The sequence below is a fragment of the Camelus bactrianus genome, chromosome 25, assembly GCF_048773025.1.
Source record: "Camelus bactrianus isolate YW-2024 breed Bactrian camel chromosome 25, ASM4877302v1, whole genome shotgun sequence".
NCBI lineage: Eukaryota > Metazoa > Chordata > Mammalia > Artiodactyla > Camelidae > Camelus > Camelus bactrianus.
Genome location: NC_133563.1, coordinates 22,953,238 through 22,971,093, shown reverse-complemented (window position 1 = coordinate 22,971,093; position 17,856 = coordinate 22,953,238). Strand labels below are relative to the sequence as shown.

General features: G+C 32.5%; 1 protein-coding gene across 10 annotated transcripts in view; it reads left to right on the top strand.

The window, feature by feature from the left end:
* Positions 1-17,856, top strand: part of TAF2 (TATA-box binding protein associated factor 2) — a 94,686-nt gene that overhangs the window by 13,419 nt on the left and 63,411 nt on the right. For 9 of the 10 annotated variants that reach the window (XR_012502226.1, XR_012502225.1, XR_012502224.1 and 6 more), the window contains exons 4-14: positions 1,558-1,676; positions 2,950-3,091; positions 4,318-4,549; positions 6,870-7,054; positions 8,101-8,214; positions 9,480-9,579; positions 11,186-11,271; positions 14,073-14,208; positions 15,432-15,586; positions 16,239-16,353; positions 16,706-16,815. Coding sequence is in view for 3 of the 10 variants with exons in the window: in XM_074352975.1 (XP_074209076.1) it covers positions 1,558-1,676; positions 2,950-3,091; positions 4,318-4,549; positions 6,870-7,054; positions 8,101-8,214; positions 9,480-9,579; positions 11,186-11,271; positions 14,073-14,208; positions 15,432-15,586; positions 16,239-16,353; positions 16,706-16,815 (1,494 nt within the window). In the remaining 7 variants the exon portion in view is untranslated. Of the gene's footprint in view, positions 1-1,557; positions 1,677-2,949; positions 3,092-4,317; positions 4,550-6,869; positions 7,055-8,100; positions 8,215-9,479; positions 9,580-11,185; positions 11,272-14,072; positions 14,209-15,431; positions 15,587-16,238; positions 16,354-16,705; positions 16,816-17,856 lie in introns of those variants that run through there. The other variant, XR_012502227.1, reaches the window with a different exon arrangement.

The following is a 17,856-nucleotide window of genomic DNA, read 5'->3' as shown; positions in this document are numbered from 1 at the left end:
TCCCAGTTGTTTATAGCAGCTTTATTTGTGATAGCCAAAAGCTGGAAACAGCCCAGATGTCTTTGAGTAGATGAATGAATAAATAATAAACAATGTATGGTATAGTCCATACAATGGGATACTATTAGTGTAAAAGGAACAAATTATTGATACATGTTACCCCTTAGATGAATTTCAAAGACATACTGGGTGAGATAAGCCAGCCTCAAAAGGTTGCATTCTGTATGATTCCGTTTATTTGACGTGATGCATAGCATAAGGGACTTTGCGGGATGATGGAACTGTCCCATATCCTGATTGTGGTAGTGTTTACACATGTGTTAAAATTGACAGATTTATATAACAAAGGAAAAATTTTACTTTTACTGTATGCTAGTTAAAAAAAAAAGGTAGTATGTTACCTTTTTTTTTAATTGTGGTCCTGGAGTTTTTATACCTTTTATTTTACATATCGGAAAAAAGAAAATGTTGAAATTGTTGAGAAGGCTGCCTAACTACTTCAGAACTTTGTGTTTTGTAGTTGTTAAAGGCCACAGTTAACATTATATTCTCCTAGTTAGAGAGATGGAGGTGGGGGAGGAATGGCTTCTGTCCTGTTGAAAGTATGTAAATTTAATGTTTTATTTAATAACTTTTCCTATTTTATTTTCCCTATAATCTTCTGTACAGTATATGAAACTTGTCTTTTAATAAGTTAAAAATATATTAAGCTAGTGAAATGTCACTAAGTTTGTGGATTCGTCTAATGGCAAGATGATAGACACAAAGGTGCACAACAAGAATATGGCTCATGGTGGTGTGTCTCTTATTTTCTCACTCTTGCCATTCTTCATCTTTCTTTTTTCTCCCATTTCTTCCATATTCCTTTAACTGATTTCAGTGGGGAAATGTAATACGCGTGTGTGTGTAAATATATGTGTATAAGTCATTTTTATGGTCTACCATTAGAAAATCAGATGAGAACAATGTTTTCATATTTCCATAAGGCTTCTGTGTATTTCGTCCAGTGGGAAATAAGGCCAAGTAACTATTGAACAAATATTATTTATGTCCCTTGGCATTAAGGGGATATAACAGTGAACCACCCAAAAGTTCCCTTCTTCCTTAAGCTTACATTGTCATGCACTGGGAGCAGTACTATAGTTTGAGGAATTGATTCCCATCCTGACTTGTTTGAAACATTTTAATTTCTATCAGATTATAAAGCTTGTTGAATCCATTCAAATTTTTGCCAGATTAATAACAATTATGTCTTCAGTTCTACATATATTCTTTACATTTGTATCAGGAAAGTGTAGTGGCTTTGGCATTCCAAAATTAATGATGGATGTAATAATCTTAATCACATAGCATTGATGTGTAGACTATATATGCCATTACATTTATAGTTTAATAGTTTTTGTCTTGGGAAACAGAGCAACCGTTACTTGGCTAAAAAGCATTCCTATGAATTAGTTAAGATGATACAATGCTCACAAGCAAATGATGCCAAGTATTTAAGAAAATGTTTGGTGAAATATATGGCTTATTATTAAAATTGACTCTTTTTTTTTCCAGGAGAAATCTCAATTATTTTTCCAACGCTTATGCAGCTGCGGTTAGCGCTGTGGATCCTGATGCAGGGAATGGAGAACTTTGCATTAAGGTCCCGTCAGAGTTATGGAAACATGTTGATGGTAAAATAACAAGAATATGTTGATTGTACAATAAAATAATGTTGTATTCAGCAACTAGAAACTTTTCATGAAAATTAATGATGTCAGAGTTTTAAGTTAATCAGTTGAAATATACAGAAGTTGGAAGCTCTTTTTTTTAAGGATAGCTGGCCAACAGGAAAATAGCAATCAAGGGCTATGTTGGTTTTAACATGAAAGTTATTTTAAGAAATTAGATGAATGGAGCAATTTGATTTAAGAACCCATACAATATTAAATCAGTTTAGAATTACAGCATTTTATAATAGGAAGGATCCTAAAAAGTCATCTGATTTAATTCCTTCCTTTTACAGAAGAGTGATCTGAGGTTTAAAGAGAGTAAGTGACCTGCTGAATGTTATTAGTAGTGGAGCCAAGGCTAGGACATAGGGTTCCTGACACTTTTACTGTCTTGTTATTTGTAAATCTTCTTTATTTTCTTGTATAAAGTTACAACCATTATAATTATTATATATAACCTTCTGCTTACCTGTTTTTAGCCTTATAAAAATTAATCAAGATAAGGAAGTAGAAGACTGTTTTCTTTTTGCTTGTTGCTTTTTTTGGATAGTTTGTGTGTGTGTGCTGGGGGTAGGGGATTATTTGGGAGGCAAGTTGCCTAGTTTAGGGGACAGGCATGGAATGTCATCATGCATGTTCAGGGATTGAAGAAAGTCCATATGGTTGTAATGCCTTGGGGGAAATTTAAAAAAAAATCTTTTAATCTTATGAAAGCAACACATATTATGTAGAAATGAAACATAATAAATAATGCTATGTTATGTAAATTCTTGGGTGGGCCTTCCTACCTACCTCACCCCTACTCCTTCTACTCCTCAAAATCAAAACTAGGGTTAACAGTCTGTGGGGAAGTGTAATAATAGAACAGACTTGAAAAGTAAGTTTTGAATTGAGTCTGGAAGGCCTTATGTGTCCTCTGTGGTAGTTTTGGACTTTTTTCTTCAGGCAGAAACGCTGAGAGGAGGATATGGCATGATCTCTATTTTGGGAGGACATAGCTAGCAATGACTAGAATCGAGTGGAGATAAGGACACCCGTGGAAGCAGACTGTTGAGTTACTATAGGCGAAGAGATGGTAAAAGCCAAAACTAGGTTGAGTAGTATGGGTTTTCATGTAAACTGAGCCTTTGATTCCTATTTATGTTCAGTGTAAGTCTTTGCCCGTATTATATCCACCACTGTTACCTAATTATTTATTTAAATATCATTGTATGTATATATTTGTTTGTTGCAGAATTAAAGGTCCTAAAGATACACATCAATTTTTCTTTGGATCAACCAAAAGGAGGTCTTCATTTTGTGGTACCAAGTGTAGAGGGAAGTATGGCAGAAAGAGGTGCTCATGTTTTCTCTTGTGGGTATCAAAATTCCACAAGGTAGATTACTAATTCTTACGTATTTCACTTGGTTTCATTTTTCTGTTGCGTTTTTTTCCTGTGTATATGCAATACATGTATTTAGTACAAAATGAGAAGTATAAGCTTGATCCTCAACTCTTTAGTAACTTCTTCTGAATCTTGTTACATTAATCATTCCTCCTCAGTCCTATATGTTCCCTCCTTCTCTTCTTTTTAATTCTGCTTTTCTAAAATCATCTTAGTTCTTTTATTTTTAAAAATTTTTTATTGAAGTAATGCAACATACAGAAAATTGCATGAATTGTAAAGAGAAAGCTCAATACATTTTCACAAGTGAACAAACTCATGTAGTTCATGCTCACATGAAGAAAGAGAACATTAACATTACCAGCATCGCAGAGTCACCCCTCCTCCCCACTTCCATTCACTGTTCCCCACCTGATATCCTCCTGCCCCAGGGTAACCACCATCCTAATTTCTAAAATACCATAGATTAACTACACCTATTTTTGAACTTTATTAAATGGAATCATATGCATTATACTCTTTCTATCTGGCTTTTTTGTTCAACACTGGTAGTTATTGTTGTACGTATTATAATTCATTCTCATAGCTCTACAGTTTACCGCATGTTATAGAAACATTATTTTACATGTACCCTCCTCAGATTATTAACTCCTCCAAGCCAAAGATGATGTCTTATACTTCTTTGTGTTCCAGTACCAAGTACAGAACCTGACACATAGTAAAACCTGACCTGAATAGAAAGTTGAATAGAAATTTTATGTGTGGCTTTACCAGCACTATTTGAACTTATGAATGCATCAGATACTCCAGAAAAGCAGTTTCCTAACTTACGGAATAGATTATGAGTATTGTATTTTTTTAAACTATTGTAAACATTTTTAGTTTCCAGAAATGAATGCTACGTAAAAACTGACTGTGAATATATAAGTAAAATTATTTTTCATTTAAAAATTGGAAACTAAGGGTTTACCTCTTCTCACGGTTTAAACTGGAGGTACCACATGATATGTTTTCTTAATACTGCTGAATAATATTTGGAAACAGGGCTCTGTCTTTAATCACATTCTTTCAGGTTACTCAGTAAAAAGCATCAGTAGGCAAATAGCTGAAGTTTCTTTTTGTACATATTCTGTAAATGTTAAAATAACTTATATGTGGGGGAAACAATGTAGGTTGCACTTTGAACATATTTTTCATACTGTTGATCTTTTTTCTAGATTTTGGTTCCCATGTGTTGATTCATACTCTGAATTATGCACATGGAAATTAGAATTTACAGTAGATGCTGCAATGGTGGCTGTTTCCAATGGAGATTTGGTGGAGACAGTGTATACACATGATATGAGGAAGAAGACCTTCCATTACATGCTTACCATTCCAACAGCTGCGTCAAATATCTCCTTGGCCATTGGACCTTTTGAAATACTTGTAGATCCATATATGCATGAGGTAAGCCGTAGCTTCTTGCTCCTTTCACTCCCACCATTTTACTCTTAATAAGGTGGATATTAATGAAATACTAAATTTTTCTTAATTCTTCCTTCAACTATCAAGAATATCACTAGAGAGAAAAGGTTTCCTGAAATATTTAATGATATGAATTCCTTTTAAAATGTCATACTAAAATTTCATATCTTTTTCATCAGAGGGCTTAGTGTTCCAAAAGAGCTGCAAGCATGCCTTCATTAGAGTATATAGGTTTATTTCTATAACTAATTCTGTTAACAGAGTTAACCTGAGTTTATGAATGTTATAATCCCATCTCCAGAACCTGGAATACTGGAATTTCAAAATTTAAGAACCAGATTTAGTGTCACTTCTGCATGTACAGGAGGAAAGAGAAAAAGGTTGAGTTAGAATTTTGGTCAACAAACTCATGAAAGTTTCCTCTACTTTCCTCCCATCTTGTATCTGGCCACATATTCTGTGTCAGTTGATAAGCCTAGTAGTGCTTTTAGGCCTCCCCAAGCATGACACTTCCGGTGGTTACAAAGTGATTCATTGGTTATTGACCATCCTCTCTTCCATAAATATTTAAAGTAACGTTTGAGTGAATCTCTTTTCATTTACTCTTGTCCTTTATGTTTTCAAGTTTAGTTTCGTTTCGTTTTGTTTTAAATATAAGGCTTGTGTTATGACCATGTATGTCTCAACAGCACTTCTTTCAAGTTGTATGAGCAAAAATTGAGGGCAGCCAGGTTTAGAAAGTCAGTGTAGCTCCTCAATCTGCCCTTATATTTGCTTCCCTGAAATTCACAAGATTTATAAAATCGCTCATGGAAAATATTCAAGATATTTTATGAATGGTTTGCTTTTGGTGTCTTCACAATGACTCTTTGAAGTGTATTCACTGGTAAGATTGGTGGTAAATTTTATCATCTTTGGTAATTGATCAACTTTAAAATTGACATTTGATTAGTACCTACTTTGTATTTTGGAAGAATTTTTATTTTCTCACTCTGAGCCACTGGATGGGAGAAAAGTAAATGACAGTCAAGAAGTATTGTTCTTGAATACTTAAGACTATAACTTGGTCTTTCTCTCTGAAATAAATGGTGTTTACTGCATTATCAGTAGATTTGCTACCATGTAGGTTTGTCTAAAAGTGATTCTTTTTCCTTTTTTCTTTTTTGTTTTTGTTTTTGTTTTTGTTTTTGATGAATAGTATTTTATTTTTTGTTTGTGTACCAAGAGGAGTGCTCACCCTGATGCAGTTTGGACTCTGACCATTAATAACACATAGATGCTCCTTGTTCACTTATGGTAGTCTCTACTCTGTTCTTTCATAATGCTGTTAGAAAAATAATTTTCATCATGCATTAGAAACTTTCCTTGCCTCCACAGGCTTGCAGTAATCAAATCTCTTTAGCAGGGCTTTCAAGAGCTTCTAGAATTTGACCCTAATATTCCTTTCTAGCTTTTTCCCCATTACTTTCCTATTTATGTTTGTTACATTGAATATAGTTTACTTGGATTTTTTTCTGACCAAATCATGTTTTTTCCTGTCTTTGACTCTGTTTGGGATATCTTCTTTTCCTCTTCTTACCTATTAGGCTTTTGTCCAATTCAAAAAGAGCAGCTCAGAATCAGTCTTCCTCATGAAACCTTACTGGGTCGTTCTAGTCAGAGTAATCTGTCCTTATCGATGTCATTCATTTGGCACAGAATCATAGTGTGGAACATTGAGGCGGGATGTGATATTTGAGTGTTTGTCCAAGTGGAATGTAATGTGATAAGAAAATCAGAATTATTTATTGCTGACATTTCTTATCTCCTAACTACCAAAAAGCTTCCCTGTAGCTTTTATATTGTTCTTTATATTTACTGAAGATAGTGTAATTGACATTAACTATTATCAAGATAGTACTATGATGTGCAACATTCACTACATTAGATATTGATAATCAAAGGTGGTTTTACAGTAAGCCACGGAAATCTAGATTGTTCTTGTTTTGTGTGCATATATACAAAAGAAACTTTAATTTGGAACCAAAGTTATATTTTCATTGGATCTAAGCATTTCAGAGACTTATAATTCATCATGAATTTAATTCTTCATTGCATTGATTATTTTATAAATATGGTCAGTAAAACTTACCACTGATTTCATAACAGTATTTTCTCTCAGTGCCATGGATTTGTTTAAAAAAAAAAAGCAAGGGGAGGGATTTATATGCAGCTTCATTTATAATTGCAGTATTTAGGAAATTAAAAAGATTTAAGTTAACTCTTTTATTTAATGATCTGCTTTCCTGCTTTTTGTTTTTAGGTTACTCATTTTTGTTTGCCTCAACTTCTTCCATTGCTTAAACATACCACATCATATCTTCATGAAGTTTTTGAATTTTATGAAGAAATTCTTACGTGTCGATACCCATATTCCTGTTTTAAGACTGTATTCATTGATGAGGCTTATGTTGAAGTGGCTGCTTATGCTTCCATGAGCATTTTTAGGTTTGTATCTCTTCAAATTTGAAATGCCTGAATTAGGTTAATGATGTGAAAACAAGTTATTTATTTTGTGATCAGTTTTAAGATGTGGTTTGAACTTTTCCCCTTCCATTTAGTTATGATTGGCTTTATAGAAAATCTGTTGTTTTTAAAATTTAAAAATGTAGAAAAGCACAAAGAAGAAAATTACAAAATAACCCAAAAGACTCATCTTTCTCCAGAATTAATTGATACTAATATTTTACATAGTTGTTTTAGTCTCTTTTCTCCTTATGCATTTAAACAAAATCATGCAAGTTACTATATGGATGTCTAGTTGGATTTTTGTCCTAGCACTATTTAAAAATTTACTGATACCATCAGAAATGTTTATGCCCAAAAAAAGAGAGAACTTTGTTTTCTTTCTTCTTGTATCTTCTTTACCTCCGTCCTTTCTTTCATTCCTTGAAAAGTTTATTTTTATTTTTTATTTTTTATTGACATATAGTCAGTTTATAAGTTGTGTTAATTTCCGTGAAAAGTTTCAAATTTAGAAGTTTTATGTCTCAGGGTCAGTCTTTTTTCCCTCCTCCAAGCCTGTTTTTTCACCTGTAAAATGAACGTAATAATACTGTTCCTGCATTCTCCAGAGTTGTTAAAAGAGACAACAGGACAATATATTTGAAAGTAAATACTATAGCACAAAAAATTAATAGTATTATTAGGAAAAGATTTTTGAAATTAGAAGAGCCCTTTGTAAAAGGATTAGTCTCTGATTAATATATCAGTTTCTGATTGATGCTGCAACTCCCTACCCCCCAAAAAGGACATTTATATTTTTCATGAAAATCGATGGGAAACAGTTCTTGCTTTCAAGCAAAAGTTACTATGATTATGGATTTTCAACTAAAATTTGAAAAGATCTGAAAGCTCTTGGGGAGAGTATTTTGGTTTTTCTCTTTTATGTCTTAATTGAACTCCACTATTTTTAAAGTGTGATTATTTTATTTTGACTGAATAATTGTTTATTTCTTGGTTATAATTAGCCACCTCTTATTTTAAATTCGCAGCACAAATCTGTTACACAGTGCCATGATTATAGATGAAACACCTTTGACTAGAAGGTGTTTAGCTCAGTCCTTGGCCCAGCAGTTTTTCGGATGTTTCATATCCAGAATGTCTTGGTGAGTAATTTCAAAGTTTACAACTACTGAGAAGAATTAGGAAAGTTTATTTTTATTTTCTTTTCCTGCAGTGTAAACTGAAGTTTGTCCTAGCTGCAGATAATTAACTTAACAGACACTATTTCTCTGTATGTTTAAAGAAAAGTAATGAGTCTAAATTCTGTCCTAAATTTTTGACCATGACCTCAACATATCAATATAGTTAATTCCGTAATTTGCAATAAGAATAAGGTAAGAATTTTGATAGCAACAATTTCTTAAAGAACTGAATAAGTATTGTAGATATAAGGACTTCAGTGTACAGAGAACTATGGTTGGAATACTAATGTCAATATTCAATGCAGTTGATAATGTTTAAGGTAAAATAATGGTCCTCTACAGTAGTGATAATGATACAGATGTTTTCCTGTTAGTACCTACCTTTGAACTAATTTACTTGAAAGATGGGAGAAATAAAACACTTTTTATTTTGTTTTTGATTAAGTTGAGGTGAATTTGAAGAAATAGACAAAATTCCCTTCAGATTATTATTTATGATTATAATTTATAATTGTGACCATTCTGTGCTATATGTAATATGTGAATCTTGATTTCTTTTTCTTTCCTTCTGGAGGGGAAAGGGCAGAGTAAGGCCTCTTTGTAATTTTCCTAAAATTACATAATTTCGTTAAAGAATAATACATGGAACGTGATAGACAAAATGTTTGAATAAACGAATGAATAAATGGATAAACATACAAATTAATGAATGGTGTCATTGCCTTTCTTCTTAAGAAATTAAAAAATAATTAAGTAATTAAACTTTAGGTCTTTGGATCCCACTAATACTTACGCATGGAATTGGCAGTAATAGAATGTGTACTTTAGGAATTGAGCAGTATGGTCCTGGGTATGTGCACGTATTTTCTTAGAGGCAGACAGTATGGACAGAATTGGGCACGAAGGAACCAGTACTGCCAGAGCAAAGCACAAACATAGGTACATTATACTTGAAATAAGAGAATAAAGTGGTCTTACAGTTAAGTTCAAGCCAGATGTGAAGAAGGTATAATGAATGGACAAGAAGAACTCAGCCAGAGGAAGTGGGAAAACCAAATGGTTTAATAACTTTCATTTTCTTTAAGAAGGAGAGAAGTACACACTACACTAGTTCTGTGTCCTCTTTGGCCTTATCTGAGGAATTTTTATTATTAAAATAATAAAATTTGTTTTTTATTTATATTAAAATATAGAAATAACTTATTATTATTTAACTTTTTGCTTAGGTCTGATGAATGGGTGCTGAAAGGAATTTCAGGCTATATTTATGGCCTTTGGATGAAAAAAACTTTTGGTGTTAATGAATATCGCCATTGGATTAAAGAGGTAAAAAAAGCAGCTGGATCCATTATCCACTTGGAAGTCAATAGACATGGTAGTGTTCTCCTGATTTTCCAGTTGCATGTTTTTTATTTTTACTATTTATAAAATACTTACTGTCATTTGAAAGTTCCTAATTTTTTCCAGCAAAATGAGAATCACTTTTCAGAGAAAGACTAATGGTCTAGTTTCCATTGTCAGTGTTGGCCTCCAAAGACTTTTTTGCTAAGGAAGAGAATATTCAAGTTCTTTACATCAACCTAGTCATTAGATATATTCCAGCTCATCATGGTAGTCATTTTTAATGTAATTCTGTGCTTCCTAAATTTGTTTAGACTTAGCGCCTGGATTCTGGAGTCAGATTGCTTTTCATTCTGCTTCATACATTTACAGGCTTTATGATTTTGGCCAATCTTTCAAAGCCTCATCTGTATAAGGAGAGTAGTAGTAGCGTCTACACGTGGACAGGGATTGTGAGACATTATACATGTAATGTGCGTAGTGCCTAGTACGTAGTAAGTACTTACTGTATGTTGGCTAGTCCTTCAGTGCATTTGTGTTCTCTATCATTTTCACATCTTTTTCCCATTATTTAGAGATTTTGCCAAAAAGAAAAAAAAACCAAGAAAATTTTGCCTAGCCCATTCTGTTTATATACATTTTAATCACATCATACTTCTACTCAGTTGGAAAAATTTCAGCCTTTAGTATCCTCAGTAAATAAATAGTCCCCTCCATCTTCCTTCTTTTTTCTTATTTTATATATTTTCATCATCCAAACCTAAACTCAAGCCAAAAGATAATTGTAAAAGATTTCAAACATTGAGAACTATAAACGACTTTGTACATCTAGAACTGGAAGAGTCCATTTTTCACTTCAAAAACTTAATAAAGGGGGAAAAAATAACATATAGCACTACAGTGTGTCAAGCACTGTTATAAACATCTTATAAATATTAACTGTCTTATTCCTTCTAACTCCTTTGTTGTTATCTGCATTTTACAGATAAGGAAAGAGAGGTTGTTATTTGGCTAAAGTTACACAGGTAGTAAGTAGTAGAGCAGGATTCAAACCTGGCTTTTAACTACTTCAGTATGGTTTTTGCCACTTCTCTGTACTGCTTATATAAAATTTAAACTAGGCATGAATTTTCAGCACAGTTGTGTTGTCTTTTTTATCCACTTAAAGTTTTTTTTCAATTTGATCTGTGTCATATTAGAGAAAACTAGAGAAGTTTTATAATGATAGTTTCCTGGCATAATTCTATCTCTGTTTCTTTTCACTTGCTTACATCCTCCACCAGAAGCAAAATACAGAGAGGGAAGAAATAAACTTGGAGCACAGGTCAGAGAGTTTGGGAAGAACCATTAGGAAAACTTGCCAGGCTACTGGTGAGCCCTGAACGCAAAGTAGAGAAGGCTTTTGGGCTCTATCATTCAGCCAGCTGTGTATTCTGTTTTGTTTGTAAGAAAATAAACTACTCCCCAAATACATTTCATTCATTTTAAGAGATTTACATTCTGATTCCAGGAAATTAGAAATTACAGTTTGGTTCTTAAATTTGTTATGTAAAATAATTTTCACTGTCTCTTATTTTTATATCTTTTTTAGGAGCTGGACAAAATAGTGGCTTATGAACTAAAAACTGGTGGAGTTTTACTACATCCCATATTTGGTGGAGGAAAAGAGAAGGATAAGTATGTTGATTGTTCAGATAGGATATTACAAACCCTGTTTTATGGAATTAGTCTTTTAGGATCACTTGTATGTGTGCGAGCCCACACAGGCCAAAGAAGTAGTAATAATAGTATGTAATAATATTGAGGCCACAAATGCTGGTAATATTCTCATTACTCCTTTCATTACTGTTTTTATTGCAAATGATGACTATAAATGGATTTAAACATTAAAAAAAAAGGCTCAAAAATATGTTTTTTTCTTTTTCCTTTTAATTTCCTAATGCTGATATATTGTCCTATTCTCATAAAAGTTTGAAAGTAATAGAAACAAGTATTTTGCTTATGTACCACTGATTTTTTTTTTAAGTCTAAGTAGATAGTTTCAGCATTAAGACATCCTACCTGTACCTGTTTATCTGAATGGTCACCTACCTAGATAATTATTTACTCTTTCCTTTTTTCCCTTTTTCCTTTTATTTCCCCCTCTCTCACTTCCCTTCTCTTTCCCTTTCTCTCTCTCTTTCTGTTTTTTAGCAGGTAACTGTAAAGGAGACAACCACTTACAACAAAATAATGGTGCTAGCAGGAATCCTTATTTGTTCTAGGGTCCATGGATTTCCTAAGGGAATATGGATTGAATTGGATAGGAAATTTCTTCCGTATTTTTACTAACCATTAACTGAAATTTTATACCTTCAATTATGACTGTAGGTAAAAGACAATGCTGTGACTTTGTCAGCAGTAGAAATCATAGATGTTTTCCTCTCACATTATAATTGTTAGCAGATACCTTGAAATATTCTTTGCACTCCATTACCTTAAAATTACTGCAGTAAACCACTGCTAGATCTTATTGAATGCTATATAAATAATAAACTAGCTCCTATATTGGTAGCATCATAGTTTTTAAAAAATACTTTGACAACTATATTTCATTAATACTGATTTCCTGTGTGTTTATTTTGTACATTATAAGCAGTTTTTCTCATGTCTGTAGGATTAACCAGACTACCCAAGAGTCTAGAAAGTACAACAAAGATTAAGAAACTTGAAGTTGTATAATCAGTAGTCTTTTGTTGAAGCATGGTCACTGAGACAAGATTAAGTCAGTGGAAAGGCATAGGAATTTGGAGTTAGACAAACTTTTATAGTTACTAATTTTTGTGATCTAAGAAAATTGTATAACCTTTCTGAGTGTGTATGTATGTTTTAATGTATAAAATGATCCATCTTAATCAGGTTGGTTGCCAGGATTACTTGAGATAAAGCTTTATACATAGTATGCACTCACTCAAATGTTAGTTCTTTTACTTTCTTCTCCTGACTGCCTGCTATGTGGCAGTTTCCTAGCATATAATTAGAGTGTGTTCCCATTGTGTGTCAATGTTATTTACACTAAATGCTTTTACCTTGGTTCTGCCTATTTATTTAGTTCTTTCTGATGTTTGATTTTTAAAATTTGTACTGTAAAAGCAGTACGTGAATACATGCTCTTTGAAGAGATTCAAAAAAGGACAGTTTAGAAGCTTGTGGAGTAACAAGTAAAAGGTTCTTTTTAGCCCTCTTTTACCACCCCTCGCTCCTACCAGTTCCTCTCCTTGGAGATAACCGTGGTTATAAATTTGGTATATTGTCTTCCAGACTTCCTCCTTTTTATTTTTTTGTCTTTTTTTATGTGTATATGGCATTTATAAAATGTAATTTAATCATGCATATTACTGTGTACTTTTCTTTTTTAAAAAATTAACCATATCTGTAAATTTTGGCAAGCATTCCATGTGACTGTACATGAATTTATTTTGTTCCATTTAAGCACTATATAGTATTTTATTAACTCTTGGAATTTATTTAACCTTTTTCATATTACTGTCTATAAGTTCATAAGCTCAGAAGTAGTAAATGAAGTATAAAAGTAATTTTTTAAATATTAAATTAACAAATATTTTAAATTCCAATATTCCATGTTTTTTAAGGAAATATATAATGACAGTTCTTACACATTGATTTTGGGAGTATAATTTGGTACACTGATTTTTGAAGGGTAATTTGTTAGCACCAATCAAAATTCTAAAATGGGTAATTTTTAGTTTCAGCGGTTCTACTACTAAGTATATTATTATATAGAAATTATACTTCTAGACATTTGCCATACAGAAATACTTGCAAAAGTATAAAAGGATAATCACTATCACATTATTTGAAAGAGTAAAAAGTGTAAATATCTTAAATGTTCATGTGTGTTGTATTTTCTGTTAACTCTACCTGTCTTTTAATTTACTGATGGTCTCTTTCATCATGTCAAGATTTAAAATTTTTACATGGTCTTCTCTTTATGTCTTCTGGACTTTGTATTTTTCCTTAAGGAGATTTTTCCTACCCCAAAATTATGAAAAGAAAATTTTTCCTTTTTTTTTTTTTTCTTCTGGTACTTTTGTAACTATTTTTGTTTTAGATATATAATCCATCTTGAATGTTTTTTGTGCATGCTTTAACCTTGGGATATTGATTGGAATTGCATTGATTGTACAGATGAATTTAGAGAGTACTGAAATATTTATAATATTGCATCTTCCTACCTGGGAGCTTGGCATATGTTTCCATTTATTCAAGTTTTCCTTTATGTCGTCTCATAAAACTTTATAATTTTCTTCCAGTTAAGTTTATTTTTAGATGTTTCCTAGTCTTTGTTGCTCTCATACTAAGGAAATTGCTAAGGTAGTCCCAAAAGGTTTTTGATTTATTGTTTTGATATAGCTATGAAATTTATTGTTGACTTAATTCAAATTTGTTATATTAAGCAAATCTGTTTATTTTTTTAGTCCAGCATCCCATCTACACTTTTCAATAAAGCATCCACATACACTGTCCTGGGAATACTACACTATGTTTCAGTGTAAGGCTCACCTTGTGATGAGATTGATTGAAAATAGGATCAGTATGGAATTTATGTTACAAGTAAGTACTAAAGTTAAGAACTTACTAATTGTAAAGAAAGATCTGTTCTATATGTATGTAATCTGAATACTATTCTGTAGAATAGGAGTCAGGGTATCTGGGTTTATAGCTGGAGTTCTGTTATTCATTAGCTGTTTGTCCACTAAGTAACCTGTTCTTTTTGTTGGTTTCCTCAGGTACAGAATGGGTATCAATACTTGATGCACTTAGAGCAGGATTTTTATGAAGATAAAATTAGAATGGGAGGTTAAAAGTGAAACCTATTTATGCTATGATTTTGTGTTTGGCATTATTTAGAATATTAAGGATGAAGTGCCATTTAGAAATATTTTCAATAGGAAAAAGCAAACCTATCGAAAAGATGTTTATTTTTAGTACTGCTAAATTCTGCTGTATGTTTTAAGTAAGTTTTGGTGTGAGTAGTTGAGATGTGCTAATTGAGATAGTAGAAGCTAGTTGTATTATAAATATTCATCTTTTTTTTCCTATTGGTAATATTCTTAGAGGTAAGTTAAAAAAAACTTTTTAGTAATCTTTTTTTAAAAGCATTTAAGTTTGCCGTAAAGTTAAGTTTCTTTAATCCTTCTGTCCTTCACCTTGCCTTTAGAGTAAAGAACAGAAATAATAAATAAGAGGTGGTCTATAAAGAGCCAATCAACTTTTTAAAAAATGTTTATTTAAAAAAATTTTATTAGATTTTTTGTTTGTTTTTTGAGGAGGTAATTGGGTTTATTTATTTAGTTATTTGTTTTAATGGAGGTACTGGGAATTGAACCCAGGACCTCATGCATGCTAAGCATGCATTCTACCACTGAGCTTTATCCCCCTTCCGTCAGCTTTTTAAAGTGGTATAAATCTGCATGAGTATTCTCAAGTTCTTAATGAATGTTTCATTCCTATGTAAACCTCATAGCACAATACATTATAGGTATTATATATTATTATAATTCTTAAAAACATAATATTCATTGTTTGGCCAGGATACCATTAAAATTCAATTATGTTTAGAGGAAGAATGGTGTTATAGTCTGGCTGTTTGAATCTTTTTATGCTTCCCTTGCTAATAGTCTTTCGCTAGAACAATCTATGAAGTAAGATGTGAAATTATTGTCTTCTGTAATTGTCTATAATAAACTTATAATGCAAAGTTGGAATAGTACAGAATTGAAGGCAATGTGTATTATGTTATATAGACTTACTAAGCAACACTTTGATTCTTACAGGTTTTCAATAAACTGCTAAGTTTGGCTAGTACTGCTTCATCTCAGAAGTTCCAGTCACATATGTGGAGTCAGATGTTGGTTTCCACATCTGGGTTTTTGAAATCCATCTCGAATGTCTCTGGCAAAGACATCCAGCCTTTAATAAAGCAGTGGGTGTATCCTTTTCAATAGCAGTTTGGCAAAGGAGGGAAGATTATGTGTATAAGGGGAAGGAGGAGGAAGAGGGCTTTGGTGGGGGCGAAAGGAGGTAAATAATAGAAATAACCAGGAACTGTAAACCATTTCCTCTAGGGTACCTACTAATCATTGAGATACACACATAAATCACATCTGTGTTTGTAAAATTTGTCAAATTTGAAGTACCGTTAGTGTGTGAGTACAATAGTAGGCTTGATGGTGAGGGAAGTAAATAATGCACCAGACAGGCCTGTAGGATTACTTGTAAGATGCAGCGGTCTGGTGACTTTTAGATGTGGTTGAAGGTTGGCACAACTTGAGTGGTATCTTGGAACTTTTCAATTTTTACATTTTTTCATTTCAAAGCACTATATTAATAACCTGGTAGAGTGGTTTTGCTTCTTTCAAAAACTAATTTCTTAATGTTTCAGATTTTTTTTCTTTTAAATGTGAGGGAACATTTTTTCACAAGAATTTTGAATACTTTGCCACCTGGTTTTCAGTGAAGTATGCTCTCAAGCTTTGAACTGATGGGAGTGCACTTGAAAATTATTACTACCCTCATGAATAATTTATTTTGTTTAGTACATATTTCTTTCAGTATGCAAAAATTCCTTTACAGTTCTTCAGAGACCAGAGTGGAGTGGTAAAATTTTATGGAAGTTTTGCCTTTAATAGAAAACGAAATGTCTTGGAGTTGGAAATAAAACAAGATTATACATCTCCTGGAACTCAGAAATATGTGGTACGTTGTTTTCCAAAATGGCCTTCTGCACTGCTTTCTCCCCAACTTAAATAAAAGAAAGGCTTATGGTTGGGGAGCTGGTTAGAAATCTCCTAATGAGATTTTGTTTGCAAAGAATGAAACTGAGAAAACAGCAAGTGTCAGTGAAGGGGGGCAGGGGTTACAGATGGAGATTTCAGGGGAAACAAATTCTCCCAGTTCTCCCCTTCTTTGGCACCAGCTGCCTTTCTGGGTTACCATGTGAAATCTTGTATAGTATTATTTTATATCTTGCTATATATACCTGTACACATAAGAGTACATACTGATATTTTCCTAGTACTATCTTTGAATAGTATGTTTCTTCTTAAAGGGGCCACTTAAAGTGACAGTACAGGAATTAGATGGATCCTTCAATCATACATTGCAGATTGAAGAAAACAGTCTTAAACATGATATTCCCTGCCATTCCAAAAGCAGAAGGTAGGCACTGGGTTATAACTATAAACTTCGGTCTCTCACATTAAAATGCCAAAATAGAAACCCTACTGTATACCTAATTTTTCAGGTGAGAACATGTTATCTAGTATCTTTTTTTCCCGTTTTACTTCAAGTTAGTATTACCAAACATTCTTTATTTGCTTTCTGTTCTTGATAACATTTTTATCCTTAGAATTAAGTAATTAATTTTAAAATTTAGGTTTGAGAATCATTTTGTAGGGACAGGAGGAGGTGGAATGGAAGTTAGAGTTTTGGGAGCCAGGAAAAATTTAAAACGAACTGCTTAGTTTCATTTTGTTTGTTTTTTTTTTAATTTCTTTTTTTTCTTGTTTTTATTTTTTTGTTTTGTTTTTTTCTTTTGTCTTTCTTTGTAGAGGGTGGTAATTAAGTTTATCTGTTTATTCATTTCAGTGGAGGTGCTGGGGATTGAATCCAGGACCTCATGCATGCTAAGCATGTGCTCTACCACTGAGCTATACCCTCCTCCTTAGGTTCATTCTTATTAGTCTCATTGGATTAATAGCTATAGGAAATTTTGGAAAAATGATCATTGACTGTAAAGAAAGCTGCATGACATATGTCATGAAAAGCCCCTGCATCATCTTTACTATGTCTTTCTCCCTTTTCTCTGTATCACCATGCCCTTAAAGAACATCCTTGATGTCTTTCAAAGGCACATTGCCAGTTTACTTAAAAAATGTTCAAAAAACAAAAACAAAAACAAAAAAAAAGGGAAGAGAGAGGGTATAGCTCAGTGGTAGAATTGGTGCTTAGCATGCGTGAGGTCCTGGGTTCGATCCCCAGTACCTCCACTAAAAAATAAAATAAAATAAAATAAAATAAAATAAAATAAAATAAAATAAAATAAAAAATTAATTCAAAAATACATAAAGAAACCTAATTACCCCCCCAAACAAAGACAAAAACAAAAAATGTCCAATAGTTCATCTTTCATTTAATATATTTTTTCTTTACCACTCCTTGTTTTTCTAATTCAGCCATTAGCATATACTCAGAATAGTG